This window comes from Oikopleura dioica, chromosome PAR, assembly GCF_907165135.1.
Source record: "Oikopleura dioica chromosome PAR, OKI2018_I68_1.0, whole genome shotgun sequence".
NCBI classification, from domain to species: Eukaryota; Metazoa; Chordata; class Appendicularia; order Copelata; family Oikopleuridae; genus Oikopleura; species Oikopleura dioica.
In genome coordinates, this window is record NC_137293.1 from 6,598,041 (window position 1) to 6,614,445 (window position 16,405).

At 44.8% G+C, this 16,405-nt stretch overlaps 3 protein-coding genes across 3 annotated transcripts; all 3 read right to left on the minus strand.

Moving 5' to 3' along the window:
- Positions 1–770: 770 nt before the first annotated feature.
- Positions 771–1,551, minus strand: LOC145701521 (uncharacterized). The gene is made up of 7 exons (XM_081778738.1): positions 1,540–1,551; positions 1,401–1,501; positions 1,276–1,357; positions 1,167–1,235; positions 1,071–1,122; positions 963–1,032; positions 771–918 (listed from the first exon to the last, which is right to left on the minus strand). The coding sequence occupies exons 1-7, from the start codon at positions 1,549–1,551 to the stop codon at positions 771–773; spliced, it is 534 nt and encodes a 177-aa protein (XP_081634864.1).
- Positions 1,552–1,863: 312 nt separating this feature from the next.
- LOC145701522 (uncharacterized) lies at positions 1,864–4,697 on the minus strand. The gene is made up of 8 exons (XM_081778739.1): positions 4,596–4,697; positions 3,836–4,554; positions 3,511–3,793; positions 3,265–3,470; positions 2,820–3,212; positions 2,465–2,775; positions 2,154–2,421; positions 1,864–2,111 (listed from the first exon to the last, which is right to left on the minus strand). The coding sequence occupies exons 1-8, from the start codon at positions 4,681–4,683 to the stop codon at positions 1,908–1,910; spliced, it is 2,472 nt and encodes an 823-aa protein (XP_081634865.1). The 5' UTR covers positions 4,684–4,697; the 3' UTR covers positions 1,864–1,907.
- A 16-nt stretch (positions 4,698–4,713) lies between these two features.
- Positions 4,714–16,195, minus strand: LOC145701523 (cubilin-like). The gene is made up of 6 exons (XM_081778740.1): positions 16,175–16,195; positions 15,977–16,133; positions 15,856–15,933; positions 15,444–15,810; positions 15,169–15,299; positions 4,714–15,107 (listed from the first exon to the last, which is right to left on the minus strand). The coding sequence occupies exons 1-6, from the start codon at positions 16,193–16,195 to the stop codon at positions 4,714–4,716; spliced, it is 11,148 nt and encodes a 3,715-aa protein (XP_081634866.1).
- Between the last annotated feature and the right edge of the window lie 210 nt (positions 16,196–16,405).

The window sequence follows — 16,405 nt, forward strand, 5'->3', positions numbered from 1 at the left end:
AGAAAGAGAGGGAGAGAGATTAAAACCGCAGGACTCCTGGATCGCTGGGCTCCGCAACCTGTGTAGAAAACCTGAGTCAGGGTCCAGAAAAAGCTACGATGGAAAGCCGCGTAGCGGCTTTTTTTCAAAACGAAGCCGCAACGCGGCTTTGCCAAGATTACTATCTCAATCTATTTTCACTTGAAATTGAAATGGATTGAAAGGGTAATATTGGCGAAGCCGCTCTGCGGCTTCGTTTTGAAAAAAGCCGCTACGGCTTTTCATTATAGACCTTTTAAGACCCTTACTTGGGTTTTCTTTACAGTTTGCCGAGCCCAGCTGGAGTCTTTATTTATTTCAAATGCTCAGGGTTCTCGGAAAGGCAGATCAGTAGATTATCAACAGTAGAATTTAGGTAGTACTCTTGGATTTCTTTCTGTGCTTGTTCTTGCTCTAGAATCTCTAGAAGGTGGAACTGTCCGTTGAAGGTTATTTCTTGGCCGAGGATTTCTAGGCGCTCTTCAGTCTGGAGAATCGCGCTTGTCAAATTGGTCGCTTCTTTGCAAAATCTTTCGATGTCGAGTTCTCTCCTTCTTTTTGCTTTTTCCATGTTTTTTCCGTGAATTGAAATGGTGAATTGGACGCTGTTTGCAGAGAGGTTTCCTTGCAGAAGGGAAAAAAAGGACACTCATAAAATGTTAAACAAATGTTTCTTCGTCAGAAACGCTCTTTTGGACAAAGTTACGAGTTTTCGATTACAATAAGACATTTATTAACAATCAGAGACTTTCTCAGCATATTTGAAAGTTTTTACAGGAACATTCAAGAGTTATGGCAGCTGTAAGTTCGTCGAGTCCGAGTCTTCCGTTGACGAAGATTGAAGCAGTTTTTGTTGCCGCGCAGCCAGATGTTATTTGTGCTCCAGAATAGGTTGGCGTACTGAAGGAAGAATAAGGTTGATTAATACTTTTGAGGCTTATTACAAGTTATCACGAAAAGTATTCGGCGTCTTTTGACAGTAACCGACGCATCTTCCAATGTCGATTTTGTTTCCTGAATGTTTCAGCTTATCAACGATTTTGATCGCTTACCGATGATATTCTTATTCTCCCGGCCAATTCGGTACCCAGAGCGTTGAAAGATCTAAAATAAAAATTGTGATTTACGATAAATTATTTCTTATTTACGTCAATGTCGATGAAATGAGGTTCTCTAGCGCATTTTATCGGCTTGCATTGGTCGTGATTCTTGCCTCCCTGAAAAGCGATCGAGGATGAGTCTTCCTTGATTTCAAACCTTGAACATCTCATAAGTAGATCGTCTGTATCTTGCAGCGTAATCAGATGGCCTTGGTGGATCGGCTCCATCGAATGCAAAACTAACGAGTTTCAGAACTATTTTTCAAAGATGGCTTACTGTACCTGGCGCAATCGCGCTGAAAGCTCATCATAGGATTTTCCATCTGTCGGACGCAGTCTAAGTAGTGCTCGATTCTAGCATGGGCGAATCCAAATAAAACGCACTAGAATTTCTTTTTCTTAGTTTTTTTCATTTTCTTACCGTGAGCTTCATTTTCTAGCGCTCTCTTTCTCGGTCCAGCGTTAGGGATACTTTTTTAAATAAAATTTCAATGCTTCAAAATCAATTTACGATTCCATGATCTTTAGTTCTTGTTGTATGTATGACTACGCCTTTCTAAGATGGGTTATCTCTTCTTTATATACTGTCAGGGCTCTCTGGAAGTTTTATTATCTTGTTTACATTTATAATGAAAGGATAAGTATGATAAGGTTATGACGCTTAATTATTTCAGCAGACTCAGAATAAAAGAGGATTTAAAGCAATTTTCGAGTGTATAGATAACTCTTTTAGCGGGTAGTTTATTGACATGTTTATTTACAAAAAATAACAATAATTTTGAGCAGCAGCTAGACTTTTTGATACCAGTTGATTTTAAATCCATTCCAATTTCCCTCTATTCCCGATCTAGATCTGTTGCCAGTTTTGAAAACAACGGTCGCAAGCGCATTTGGTCCGTATCGAGCGTAAATGGTTACTGGAGGTTGTGAACCAGTTCCGCAGGTTTTGAGCATTGATTTGTGGTGTGGGTCTTGGGGGCTTGCTTCGAAGATCTAAAGGAGTTTGGAAAGGGTGTTGGTTTTTGGATTGAGAACCTGTAAGTATTCGTCGTCAAAGCAAGAAGAACCCTTGTCAGTTCCGTTGGGGAAAATGTTCAACTCCTTGATCTTGACATACATGGCCGTATCGTCGGCTGATTGAATCTGCCACTCGCAGTTTTGGTTGCTATCGTACATTCTCGGCCAGTCGAAGGGGTAAAGATAACCGTTGTAGCCGCTGACTTTTCCGCCGCAGCCGGCGTGATTGCAAGTGTAGTCGGCTTTGAAACCCTCGCCAACGACTTCGTTGATGTCAGTCGTGAAGCTAGAATTATCAATATTTTTATATCATTAAAAGTAGCCCTTACTCAAGTTGAAGATAATTTCCCGAGTAAAAATGCGGCTCAGGCAGCTCCTTGCAGCAATAAGTCTCTCTACTTCCAATCACCAGCTTGTCATTTCTACAGCTATCCGAGCATTCCAAATCGAAGAACGAAAAGAAGACTGCCATTTTGCTCCCTTGCTCTCCTTGGATTCGAATTTGGCAATTGAGGTTTTTCGGATAGTAGCCTCCACCAAAGTGCGACAGAATCACGCCACTTGAGTCTTCCAAAACTCGATTGCAAACTTCGCCTTTTACTCGAGCGGTGAAAGTTGGATTTCGTCCAGAACCATCGTGCTAGAATTATTTTCTCATAAATCAGTATCCATTCGATCTCAAACCTGCGTTGTTATTGTAGCATAACTTCCAAGAGAGGCAAAGATCGGAGGTTTTTGACTTCCGCAATATCTTTTTCTCTGCCCAACTCCGTGTTGAACATTGATGTCGGCGAACTCAACAAAGCTGTTGTCGCAGTTGTGGTTGTTAGCGCACTCATATCTGTTCAAAAATCCCATCAAAAATCCTGGCATTTCCGAGCAATCGTCTGTGATCGTGTCGACAAGGACACATAAATTAGAAGCTTCTTGATAGACGAAACCAATACAGCGGAGGTCGTTTTCGCAAAACATTTCGCACTCAATGACGCCTTTGTCGACCATGTGTGTGTCGTATCCGGAGTCGTCGCAGTTGCAGAGAGTTTCGCGCTTGAAAGACCAGTCGGAACAGGTGCTGTCCTTTTTAAGGTTCGAAAGTGAGATTTTTGATCGTATTCTTTATCAGTTCGACCCAATCCTGTGGATAGGAAACACAAACATGGCCACTGGCACCAGAAGCAGCAACCGCTGCGAGCATGTCAGTAGTGCACCCTTCATTCGTATTGTGTGTATTTCCAGAACAGCAGAAGCCAACCGTCCCACAGAAATCACACGAGCCAGTTCCTCCACAAGGCTCTCGGCAATCCTCGCCCGTGAACACCTCCCAGCTTCCATCGCCTAGAAGCTCGTTATTTTATTTTTTATCAGGCAAGTTTACTTTGAGTAGTGATCTTCAAATTGCGAATCTCGGCATGGGCTGCATCACTCCATGGATTGGACGCATAGACAAGCATATCGACATAATCACGTGGTTGTTCCTGCACAACTCCGGCGTAGTTTCGTCCGTCAACTTTAATGTCCAGGATGTATTTGCCATTTGAGATCTTCGATTGAGTTATTTCGAGGTGAATCCATTTTTGGAGAGGTTGATTGTCCGTGATCGTCACATAGTTGCTCTGCCCGTTGAGTCCCCAGGAGATGTGAAATTGAGAAGAAGTCGGCTAGGGGAATTTTTCGAAAAGAATTTCGAATTATGAGCTTACCTGAAGACTGATAAGAGGCATTCGATCTCCATCAACACTATTTCCTTGGTCGTTATTGAGTGTCACTTGAAGAATGTTCACCCATGTATCCAGGTCATTTCTTGCGTCAAGCTTGACGTCTAGTTCGACTGAGACCGTTTTGTACATTCTCTCCAGCTCTCCAAGCTTCTTTCCCTTGGAGACCTGCATCGGTTCCAATTGGAAGACCTGCGTTGCTCCACTGACGCCATAAGCAACTTGGGTAACAGTGAAAGTACCGGGGAATTCTTGTGTTTTCACCTTCAGCGTCGTCAGTTCTTTTCGATCGATGAATGCGTTTTCGATCGAATCATCTACTTCTATAAAAAGCGCGCCCGTGTCCTTATTCCAAACTCCAATGTAATGGTCTTCGATTCTAAGTTCGATGAAGTCGAGAAGATCGTAAAAATCCTGCACTGTATGCTGAACTGTCGCAAGCTTTTCATACTGAGCGTTGGAAATGGTCGTTTCGTACAAATCAGGTTGAGTGAGTTTCACAGCGAATTTGATGTAGAATCGAGGGTCTTGGTTGTAATCGTCGAAAAGACCAAGGAAAAAGGGAAGTGAGAAAAGGACTGTTTTGTTGATGTCAGCTGTAATATCGATTCTAGTTACTCGGCGAGCTACGAGACTATCCAGAAGAACTTGATAATTTTCCGTTGCGCGCAGGCTGATCGGAAGATTATACTCGTCAGTGGGCGCTAAAAAAGGTTAGTATTCGAGATTCAGATGATTTTCTAACCTGGAAGACTCATGGTCTGAGTCTCAATGGAAATATAGTGATGCTTGTCAGTTTTTAGAGTCCACTGGCAATGAGAATTGTCTCCCATGTAATTCCAGTTTACATTCTTTCAAAATGTCTAGAAGGATTTTCCATTTTTTCTATGTCTAATTTTACTGACATTTTCCTGATACTCATCACTAACAGCAAGCTCTCCGCCACACTGCGAAACATACGCCGTCACTAGAATTTCAAACCCACTAGCGCCCGTGACCTCGTCAGAGACAAAAATCATCACATTTTGTTGATGCGTTCCTTTGACCACCTGGTGTCCGATTTCCCCACAAGCAGGTCCGAACATAACTCGATCTTGGAAAGAGGCTCCGTCGATGATTTCAACATAGTCGTAGCAAACTCCCGTGAAACCTTCGAGCGGCTCGAGGTCAAAGTGTTTGATTTCATATTTTAGTGATATTCCCGGCTCCTCGCTGTAAATATTCCAGACGCATTCGAGATTATCTGGGTAGTCCGCGGCCGGATACAGTGGCGATTGAATCGTAGCAGTGGTTGTGACTCGAATATCACCTCCACACCCGTAAGTAGCACCGATGGTTTGAGCCCATTTCAGTTCAAAACCGGCAGATGGAATTTCAGCATCTGTTTTGTAACGCAAAGTCATTGAATTCGACTTTGACTGCAAAAACCTCGGTGGACTCTTTCCACAGTATCGTCCAATAAGATCGGCTTCTTGGGTACTATCTCCTTCAAAAGCGGCGAGATAACTTCCATGTGTTCCAGAAGAGCAGTTCACATTGACAGGGAGGTCGAAATGAATCCAGCTAGTGACTTTGACTGAATAGCTCGTATCTTCTGTTCGCAAGAGCCAGATACAATCGAGATTCTGATGCTGGCCGACAAACCCGTCCGGATGCCAGTTTGCAATCCTTCCAAATGCGCCTTCATAAGTTCCACCACATTCGTCAACAGTAAATTGCATTTCAAACCCGCTCTTTTCCACCTTATCGTTTGTCACAAAATTGACAATCATCGACCCGCGAGCACTTATGAAGCCACTTGGTCGATCAGACCCGCAAACTTTTCGCACGAGATTCTCTTGTGCCTTTTCATTTTCATAAATCGCGACGAAATCGCTCGAGCAACCAGGAGAATCTTCAACGTCAAATTCTAAGAAACGCGCTTCAATCAGCGAGTTTTTATCACTCATCGTAATGTTCCAGTAACAATCTGTATTCGGGCGGTAGCTTCCGAGACCGAAGCCGACATTTGTGATGTAACCGATGTATTCGTCGACAAAGAGTGTGCCACAAACTTGTTCGTATTTTGCAGCGAAGCCTTTGTATTCCAAGTTGCCATCAGAGATCATGTTCAGAACCAAATGATCGAGATTTGATCTGGCTGGAGGAGGAAGTCTTCTACCGCAGTACTGGCCGATTCTGTCTGTATTGACTTCCTTTCCGTTCCAAACATCGACATAATCAGTCAAACATAAGTCGTTATCCGGCTCTTGCAGCCAGAAATCAGTAAATGTAAGTTCGACATGGGCATTTTTCTCAGCATTGATTGTCCAGACGCAGTTCATATTCGCCGGATAGTTAGTAGCTGGGGTACTGAAATAGCCTGGAGAGCTGATTGTTCCTTCTTGTTCTTGGAGGATTTGATTGCCGCACTCGTTGCCTGAGAAATTCCACTGCATCGCGTAGCCAGATCGTTCGCCTCGATTGTCGGTTTTAAAGATGAACTTGAGCATGTTCTGACTTGAGTGCATTTCTTCTCCGATTGTTGGCTTGTTCGTCGAGCACCAGAAATGTTTTTCACGTGATTGAAAGATTCCTTCGTAGACCTTTAGCCAATCATAGTCTCTGCATTCAGATGGAGTTGTAGCGCCATCTAGATCAAAAGTGTCAAAGTAATAAGTCAGAATTTTTCCCTCAGGAGCAACAAGGTACCAAATGCAGTAATCATCACTGTCATAGTTGTCCGGGTAGTTAGGCGAGGTCATTCTGCCGCCAACTTGCCAGTTGACTCCTACGGCTCCGAAAATTCCACCACAGGAGTGCTCCGTTACAGTCATGTCGAATCCCTTGTAGTTGGTGTTGTGATTGGTAGAGAAGCGGATGTCATTAACAGGTCCAGGAATACCGAATGGTTTTGGATTACTCTTGCCACAAAGAGTGTGCTGAGGGGCTTGAAGCTGTGGCTGATCATAGGGTCCTACGAGATAGAAATCGAGCTTGTCAACGCATCCATCTTCGACCTCGAGATCGTTGAACTCGTAGTAAATCGTTCCAGTAACCCAGGTGTTTTGAACGGTCCAAATGCACTCGCTATTGTCTGTGTAGTTGTTTGGATAGTTTGGAGAGCTGATTTCAGTCGGCTCGTCCAGTACAACTGGTCCGATGCTTCCGCATGTTTTTGGAGCGATTTGTCCGTTATAATCAGCGATAAAGCCTCTGCCATTAGGTGCCGCGTCGTTTCCAATGTCAAAAACGATCTTCATCGTATTTCCCTGAGATTGGACGGGCATCGGAAGGGCAGCTCCACAAAGACGCTCGGTAAGTTCTGGTGAGTCGATGTAAAGACCGCCATAGACCTGGACATAGTGATTCAAGCAGCCATACGTATCATCAGGAGCCTTTAGATCAAAATCAGAGAAGGTCAAAATGATGCTGTTTCGAGGATTGACAGTGATTCGCCACTCACAGCGCTTATTGGATTCATAAGGATCTGGATATTTAGGACTGAGAATGGTTCCAGCGTCTTCAGTGAGTTCTTCTGCGCAATTATTGGGAGTAGCAGTCCAGTTTAAATTCCAAGCGCTGCCAGAATGACCAGCTTGAATGTGATGGAGAACAAGCACTCCTGGTGTTCGACTTTTGATGGTTTTCTCTGGCATGTCTGCTTGATTGCCGCAGAATTTGCCGAGCGATCTTCCGATCTTTGTGTGTTCTTGTTTGAAGTCAGTAAGGACTCCTGCTGTATCGCATGGCTGCATGGAAAGAGCAGGTTCGTATGGATGCGCAGCAATGCATAAATTGATTTCTTCATCGATGAGTCTGAGCTTTCCATCGGAAAGCATCCATTTTTGAGTATCAAGCTGCATAAGCTTGCTGACTTTCAACGGATCCCCAGCTACTGGGCCATCTGCGCGAGAGTCGATGGTAATACCTCGCGAGGGAAGCTGAACATTTCGCAGATAAACATGATCCCACTCCCAGAGCTCGTCGTAGATGCCATCTGGATCTGCTTTTGGAAGGCGCATCACTAAATCTTTTGTTTCTAGGTCCATTGCCATTACTCGTTGAGTGAGAGGATCGACGATCAAAAAGTACCCCTCGTCTGACCATTCCACAATTTCCAAAAAGTCTCCGGAAAGATAAGAGCCTCCTGACTTCTGGCACGGCACATCGAAATCTCCATAGAAATCAATAGAGACTTCATGATGATCTGGCGACTGAATGATATTTTCACAGTTGACGTCCGAAACCCGTATCGGCCTAATGGGCTCTTCAGCGGAAATAGAACCGCTCGTTCCTGTATGATATCCGCCACATGCATTTCTAGTATAGTTTGCCTCCCACCCCCTCACTGCTTTCGATTGGTGATAGACAATCTTCATCACGTTACCGACTGTTTTCGTTGTTGGAGGTTTTGTAGACCCGCAAAAGAGCTTGAAGACATCATCGTGGCTAATCAAAGTGTCGTATATCGCCACATATGCCTCGAAACAGTCATTTTTTCCGTCGGTTTTGAGATCAAAGCGTAAGAAATCAAGCATGATTGTGTGCTCTGGCTCAACAGTAAGAGTCCAAATGCAGTCAGTTTTTGTTTCAGTGATTGATGGAGATTCAATCGTTTGCAGAGCATCTGTGACTTCCAATTCTTCGCCGCAGCCGAGCGTTGGTTGTCGCCAGGAGACCTTGAAGCCTTGGTATTCTCTGTTGTTCGGGCCGGCTTTGAAGAGAAGAGAGATTGTGTTCGTTGTTGATTTAAATGGAGGCATGGCTTCATAAAAACCACAGTATCTATCGTAATGGCTCCACTCTCCTTCTGGGAAGAACGTTGGTCCATCTGGATAGCCATTGTGCAGCTCTAAATAGCCATCATCATCGCCTGTGCAGTTTCGTTTCTGATCGCCGTCGATTCCAAAGGGACTTGCAAAGTCGAGCTTTGCCACCACTCCGGGATCCAGTTTGATGATATACTCGCAAATGTCATCCGATGCGTTGTAAGCCTGAGGATAATTCCAAGACTGAATTGTGCCCGTTGATCCTTTGAAAACGCCACCGCAGATTTGTCGATAATACGCTTTGAATCCAGGATCTGTGTGAGCAGCGTTCGTGTGGAAGTGAACGATTGCATCAGCTCCTGTTGTTTTGACCGTGACGTTCTCAGCGTTGCCGCAAGGTAAGAGTGTTGCTTCGTTAGCAGTTGTTGGACCATCATAAACTTTGATGAAATCTGCTCGGCAATCGTGATCTCTTTCAATTTCGATGATCTCGAAGTTGAATAGAATCGATGCATTGTGGGTCGTTTTGAAATACCAGAAACAGTCCAAATTATTTTGGTACCCGTTCGGAAAGCCAGGAGAAATGAACGGCAGCCATTCCATTCCAGCAATGACAAGTTCATTTCCACATTCTCCCTGATTAATTGGGTCGGGATACGGAAAGACTGGAATTTCCCCTGATCCATCAACATGCGTGTAGTTCAGGAAAAAGCCATGGCCTGAGATTTCCGAGTTTGTAACGAGCCTCAATGTCAAAATATTCCCAGAAGAGATGCCCTTTGCTTTTTCTGGATTTTCTTGAAGATAGTCGCCGCAGCCATCGAAAAACTGAGGACTAGAGCCGAGTTCGCCATTGATCAGCATGAACCTGTCTGTGCAAATGACGTCGAAGAAAGATATCTCGTATCGAATGACACTTGTTGATTTTGCTTGAAGTGTCCAAGTCGCGTCGATTCTCTGAGGATACAGTCTTGGGTAGAGTGGAGAGGTAATTTGCCCGGCCGGGGACAAAAATGGCTTCGAGGCGCCAGAATTCATCACGAGAGTTCCTTCAAAGCTGTGTCCAAAGAGAGATCCATCAGAAACGTATCTGATTTCGTATGTCTCGTAATGGTACTGCACAAGCCAGTTTGATGCGTTTTGCTGCTTGTCACAGTAGATCAACTCCTCAGAAACGCCATCAAAAGTGGCATTGATCCAAAGATAGTTCCTAGAGCAATCGGGGTTGTTGTTCGTATTGAAGATAAGTGTCAGCTCGACTGGATTTCCAGGAGACTGAAAAACGTTCCAAGTACAGTCAGCTTCAATTTGATCAGTCGGAGGGTAGCGAATGTTGCCCGTGATTCCGCTCCAGTCACCTCCGCAGCGATCTTCTTCCGTGGAATAGTCGAAAGTGAACCCACTTCGTTTATTGTCACCAGAATCGTAGGTAGCGTCAAAAAGTACACGAACAATGGAGCCTTTTGAGTGATAAGGTCCAGGTGCACTTATTCCGCAATGCTTGTCGATATCGACATCATCGGGCGCAGCACCTTCGAAGATTTGGACATAATGAGCATTTTTGCATCCCTCTTCTGTGTGATCAAAATAAGTGTCAAAGTGGTCAAAGTGAAGGAGAACTCGTTCGCCGGGAATCGAAGCTTGAATCGTCCAGGTACAATAAGCAGGAGCGACGTAATAACTTGGATAATTTGGCGTCGCGAGAAACTGTTTCGTTCCATTAGCAAAATGATAGCCTCCGCAATTATCATGATAAGCCAGCTGAAAACCTGTCTTTTCGACGCTACTGTCACTCTTGAACTTGACCAGCGCTCGTGGGCCAGTAGACATGACTCCTTCCGGAAGCTCGTCAGGCTCATACGTTCCACAGAATTTCCCAAGACTTTCATCGTAAATGCTGGCTCCATCAAAGAACTCAACATAATCGGGACAGCTGTAAGTTTTCTCAAGATCCATTGCAATCCATGAAAATCGAATAATTTTATCACTGTCGGAACCGGGGCTCAGGTCAATTTGCCAAAGACATTCAGTTTTTGGCGGATACAAGCCAGGGAAACCAGGAGACTGGATCTTTCCGTCGTGCTCGTGAAGCTCTCCGCCGCAGATGCCTGGAACAGAGCGGTAAGTAGCTTTGAATTTGATGCCACTGGTGTATCTCTGCTCGTTTGCCATCAGAACAACGAGCATTTCTCCTGTATGAGAAGTTAATTTGCTATTTCCAGCACGAGACCAAGTTGCCAGCAAGTTTTTCTCGTCCATGACGCTTCCGATGTACAAATTGACATAGGTCGATGAACTACCGAGGTAAGTTCCAGAAGCCATTGAAATCTCGATCATATTTCCAGTCGTCGTATTTTGAGGAACCTGTATTTGCCAAAATTGAGCCATATTTTCAGTGATGCCATTTGAGTTGAAATTGAGACTCTGAAGTGTTCCGGACTCTTCGTTTAGTTTCTCAAAATATCCTTTCGGCTGGTACTGCAGCTCAAAACCAGTTCCAGTCTGAGTAATATCGCTTCGCATCGGAACGAAATCAAAATATACCAGTCCTTTTTCCTCTTGCACTTCGATTGCATTCGCGGTTTGTCCGCAAAAGCGTGCTTTTCTGTCATTTTTGTTGTAATCTGTGTAGATGTCGAGGTAGTCGCAGTTTTGCTCAAGCGGGCAGCTGCTATCGCAACCGCCGAGATTGAAATTGTTGAAAGAAATGTCGATGTTGAAACCGGGGGAGAAATAGACAATCCAGTAGGTGTTTTGAAGTGGATAGTGGCCTGGGTAGTTGTGTGATTGAATCAAACCTTCTAGTGCCAAGCTGATTTCGTTAAATCGAACAGTCGACCAATGCAGCTTGAAGCCTCGTTCATTATTGCTGTTTGACATATCCGAGTGCATTTCAATCGCAACGACGGAAGAGTTCGATCTTACTGGATCATCGCCGCCTTCTGTTCCACACAGTCGGTCGGTAAGAGCAAATGAAGTGGTTGTTGGCCCATCGAAGAATTGGACCCAATCGCGTGTGCAACCATGAGAAGTGCCCGTCTCCAAGAAAAAGTCGTCAAATTCGAAAAGGATCGCCGACCCAGCATTAGTTGTGACGATCCAAAGACAATCCATGTTGTTCTCATATCCACTTGGCCAACCAGGGCTGGAAAGAATTCCTTCTGTTCCAGTTCCAGTGCCGCCGCAAGTGCCCAGTTCTGATTCCCACTTCAGCTTGAACTTGTTTGGCGAGTCTGGATTGGTGTCAAGTCCATCAGAGCTTGAATCTGATACAAAATGGAACAAAAGAGTATTCATGGCGGAGTGAATCGGTTCATCATTTTGATGCGGTGGAGAGTTAGTGCTTCCATACGCGCCGCAGTATTTTCCGATCAGAAGGTTCTCGCTGCTGCCACCATCGTGGATCGACATAGAGTCAATAGAGCAGTCAGAAGATGGTCGAAGATTGAATTCAGGAAAGAAAGCGTCGATTTGATGACCCACGAGGACTTTGATGGTGATGAAACAGTCCAAAGATGGTCGATAAGAGCCAGGATATCCAGGCGAAAGATGAACACCGTCCGGCGTTTGAATTACTCTCGAACAGACAAAATCTGGATGCACTTGTCGGTATGCAAGCTCGAAGCCTTCGTATGCTGTCGAGAAATCAGTATGGAACTTCATCGTCAAGTATTCAGAGCTCGAATGGATCATATCTGGCGGATCTCTGCAAAATTTGCCGAGGAAGGTTGGATCATCGGTTGTGTTGCCGACGACGGGAGCATCCCAGATTGCGAGGTAATCAGTGCAAGTCGAGTAGCCTTCTAATTTCAAATAAATGAACTCCAGTTCTATCAAATTTCCAGAGTCTCCTCGAATAAAATAAACACAGTCGAGATTATGCGGATATGGCTGAGGATATCCAGGGGATCGAATAAAACCACTATCACCAGTGAAGGTTTGTCCGCAGCCTTCATAATCGAACGTCGTTTTGAGCAAGAAACCGTGATCATCTTCAGATGGAATATGATTAAACATCATGAAGATGTTTCTGCCGGAAGAAAAGATCGTTTCTGGAATCTCATTGCCGCATAAATATCCTAACTGAGGGCTCCCTCCATTTGGCCCATCGTGAATTGTAAGAGAGCTTTTACCGGGGCAGTACGAGTCCAAGCTAAGAGCGAAAACTTCAAAATTGAGCTGGATAATTTGGTTTTCTGGCGCTGTAATGTAATAAGAGCACATCTTCGCGAACGGTATCGTATTGGGAAAATACGGCGAGGAAATGTAGGTCTCGGTGAAATACGAACCGCCGCAGGTGGTCTCCCAAGATCCTTTAAAACCTTTACCGTGGTTCGATCGATCCGACTTGAATTCAATCACCATCGTATTTTTATGAGAAACGATCGTTCCCGGCAGTTCTCGGCAAGTTTTGTTCTCGCAAATTGCATCGTTGAAATCGGCCTTATGGTAGCCGCAGAAAACGATTTGTTCTGGATCTCCTTTGTGGTCGAATCCTTTGAAGACCTTGAGCGAGTCCCATTTGCATCCGTAAGAGTAAGAATCCTCCATGTCAATCTCATCGAATGTGAATCCCACATGATCATGCATGCCCACTGTAATGCTCCAGAAACAGTACTCATCGGCTCCGTAACCTGGGTCTGGGTAGTTCACGCTCATGAGAACTCCAGCATCTTCCTCAAGATTTTCCCCGCACTCGTTTTCCGTCGGCATTGGAACAAGTCCCAACTCGAAACCTTTATTGAAAGAGTTCATTCCCGAAGTACTAAAGATCACATAAGCGATTGGCGTTTCCGTACTCAGAGTAGCGTCGCTTGTCGTGTTACAAATCTGACCAAGACGGGTTTCAGTCTGCAGTCCGTCGTAAACCTCGACTTGATCTTCGCACCGACCAGAGTAAAGATCAATATTTGTAAACGTCAGTTGTAGTTTTTCTTGCGGATCTGCTTCGAAGACCCAGACGCACTCGATAAATGGATTATATGGTTGAGGATAGACCGGAAGTGAGAGCTGAGCAGGTCCATTTACGCGAATAACTCCGCCGCATTTTGTCTCTTCCTGCACCCACGACATGGTGAAACCAGTGTATTGATTGTTGTTGGAGCTGTCAGCAGCGAAGACCACTTGTAATCTGTTGGTGTAAGTATTGTTTACTTGGGGAATGATATTGCCGCAGTATTTGATCGCATTTTCCTCCTCATCTCCATCAATGAGTTCAACGTAGGTAAAGCAAGTCGATCCATGCTTCGGTGGCAAATCAAACTTGGAGAAATCCATTGAAATCCCGAATCCGCCATCAACAACGATGCTCCAAATGCATTTAGTGTTCGGTGAATAATAATCAATTCCTGTTGGATAATCAATCACTCCACTAGATTCTTCAATGTCTCCACCGCATTGTCCAGCAGGCAAGTTGCAAATTTTACCCGTCCAGTCATCGGGACAAGTGCATCTGAAATCAGTTCCGCCGTTGATAGTCTCGCACTCTGCATTATGAAAACAAGGGTTGGGTTTGCAAGGATCGCCTCGTTCGTCACAGTGAGTTCCCGCCCAGCCTTGGTAGCAGATACAGACAGGGGAGCCGTTCTGAATGAGACAGACTCCATTGTTGCATTCAAGATTGCAGTCGATTGGGTCTGGCCCAGGTCCATCAGCTTTGCATCCATCCGGGCCAATACCATTTCCAGAGTAGCCATGACCGCATTTACAAGAGAACTCGCCGTTGTTGTCGGTACAAGTAGCAAATGGGGAACAAGGGTTACTATCGCAAGCAGAGTGTTTTCTGCAAAATCGTCCGTCACCTTCATATCCATTCGGACACTCGCCACAACTGGTTCCAGTCGAAGATTTGCGACAAGAAACTTTTGGATTTTGGCTGCAGCCACCATTGTTAATGCTACAGTAATCGACGGATTCACATGCGACGCCATTTCCTGCCATTCCAGTTGGGCAAGCTCCGCAGCTGTAGGATCCAATGTTGTCAATGCAGTCAACTCCTGGGTAGCACAAGTGCGCTCCAGTTGCACACTCGTCGATATTTTCGCAAGTCTTTTTGTTCTCATCGTATTCGAATCCTTTTTGGCAGATGCAGGAGTACTTAGCTGTGCCAGGATGAGTTCTGACTCCGTCCACGCAAAAACCATGTGGGCCACATTCATCTCCTTTCGGACAATCGTCATGTTTTGACTCGCAATGAGTTCCGTAAAATTCCGCTGGGCAGGTGCATGAAAATCTCTCCGGCGGTTTCGAATTAAAACAAGTCCCACCGTTCAAGCAAGTGTAAACGCCATGGTCAGTGCATTCGTTGTAGTCGTCCTGGCAGGTAGATCCGGTCCAGCCGTGAGCGCACTGGCAGCTGAAGCCGGTATTGCCACTGATGCAAGTTGCTCCGTTGTGGCAGTTGTTCGAAGAGCAATGATTGACTTTGAGGCCATCGACATCGCTGTTTAGCTGGTCGATGTCTTCTGCGACTTGGGCGAAATCTTTGTTGTTGATCAGAACCGTCCCTGTCTGTTTTTACAGTTAGATAATAGATTTCGATTTCTGAAAGAAAAAAACTTTGCTAACTTCCCTGATCAGTAACAAATAAAATATCCTTGCCATTGCCAGGTTCAAATCGAAGGTTGCCATTGACAGAATTGACTCTTGGCTGCGAATCAAGCTGCGCTAGAATCGGATTTAAAACGAGAATGAAGAGCCTTTTCAAGCGCTTCATTTATGATAATTATTTCTCTTTTTTGAGAAGAGTGAAATTAGAAGCGAGCGCATCAGTGTTAGTGCTGCACTGCTAAATACAAATAGAAAATGCGTGAACATGCTTTATCATTATTCAATAAAATCACCATTCGAAGGTGATTTTTCCCAGCTCTGCAGTCGTGACGGTCGACAACACGGAGAGCACTTTCAAGGCAAGTTTGTGGTCCCGCTTGTCCTCAAGCTCGATGTAGGCGAAGCTCTGTTGAGTTTTGACGTGAAGAGCGACTTTCAATTCCAAAAAAAGGCCCTTGACTCCGTTGTCGACCAGAATCTTCTTGATCGAATCCGCTTGCACGCCGTTTGGAACGCCACTAATCCAGATGCCGTTCTTGACTCCAGTCGCTGGAGATGCAGCCCCAGCTTCATTCTCAGCGTTTTCGGCCGGCTCTTCTTCTTCATCCAAGTCCTCCGCCGGTGAGCTTTGATCAACATTCATCGGAACAGGAACGTGTCCTAGAAAATCATCAGCTATTACGATCCCTTTTCTTTTTTATTTACCAGGGTCTTCTTCGGTCATTTCCGCGACCACATTTTCATCTTCATTTGCCGCAAGCATCTTTTGTTCTTTGGCTCGGGCTAAACGAAATGAAGCTTTCGATAAAACGATGATGACTCCTACCTTTGCATCCCTTATTTCCACGATGCTGCAGCATCCTATACTTTTCGCGGAATGCATGGCCACAGATATCGCAGGCAAAGGGCTTTTCTCCACTATGGATCATCTGATGTCTTGCCATGTCGCGTCCCGCCCGAAACTTCTTTCCACAGGTGGAGCACTGAAAAAATTGTTTCTGAGATCTCTCAGTCTCGTGTCTACCTCTTCCATGATTTTTCCCATATCTCTACTGTAGAAAAACAAAATTTCAAAAAATAATTTAAGCGGAGATGAATCCGCTTGATCGCCGGTTCCAGCGAGATGTCTCCGAACGAGGAGTCATTTGAATCTAGAAAGAAGAAGATCCAAATTTTATGGTTTTCAGATTAAAAAAAATCAAGAAAAAACTTGACGTTTCTTTCCTCTTCCGAAAAGCTTCGAAATGTACATCCG

Coding starts and splice junctions, on each gene's coding strand:
- LOC145701521 (XM_081778738.1), bottom strand. Junction 1,236..1,275: donor CTACTTATGAGATGTTCAAG/GTTTGAAATCAA, acceptor ATCGCTTTTCAG/GGAGGCAAGAATCACGACCA. Junction 1,123..1,166: donor CTCATTTCATCGACATTGAC/GTAAATAAGAAA, acceptor TTTTTATTTTAG/ATCTTTCAACGCTCTGGGTA.
- LOC145701522 (XM_081778739.1), bottom strand. CDS start 4,683: ATGGGAGACAATTCTCATTGCCAGTGGACTCTAAAAACTGACAAGCAT. Junction 4,555..4,595: donor TCAGACCATGAGTCTTCCAG/GTTAGAAAATCA, acceptor AACCTTTTTTAG/CGCCCACTGACGAGTATAAT. Junction 2,422..2,464: donor GGAAATTATCTTCAACTTGA/GTAAGGGCTACT, acceptor TGATAATTCTAG/CTTCACGACTGACATCAACG.
- LOC145701523 (XM_081778740.1), bottom strand. CDS start 16,195: ATGGGAAAAATCATGGAAGAG. Junction 15,934..15,976: donor TGGAAATAAGGGATGCAAAG/GTAGGAGTCATC, acceptor CATTTCGTTTAG/CCCGAGCCAAAGAACAAAAG. Junction 15,300..15,443: donor GGAAAAATCACCTTCGAATG/GTGATTTTATTG, acceptor GCGCTTGAAAAG/GCTCTTCATTCTCGTTTTAA.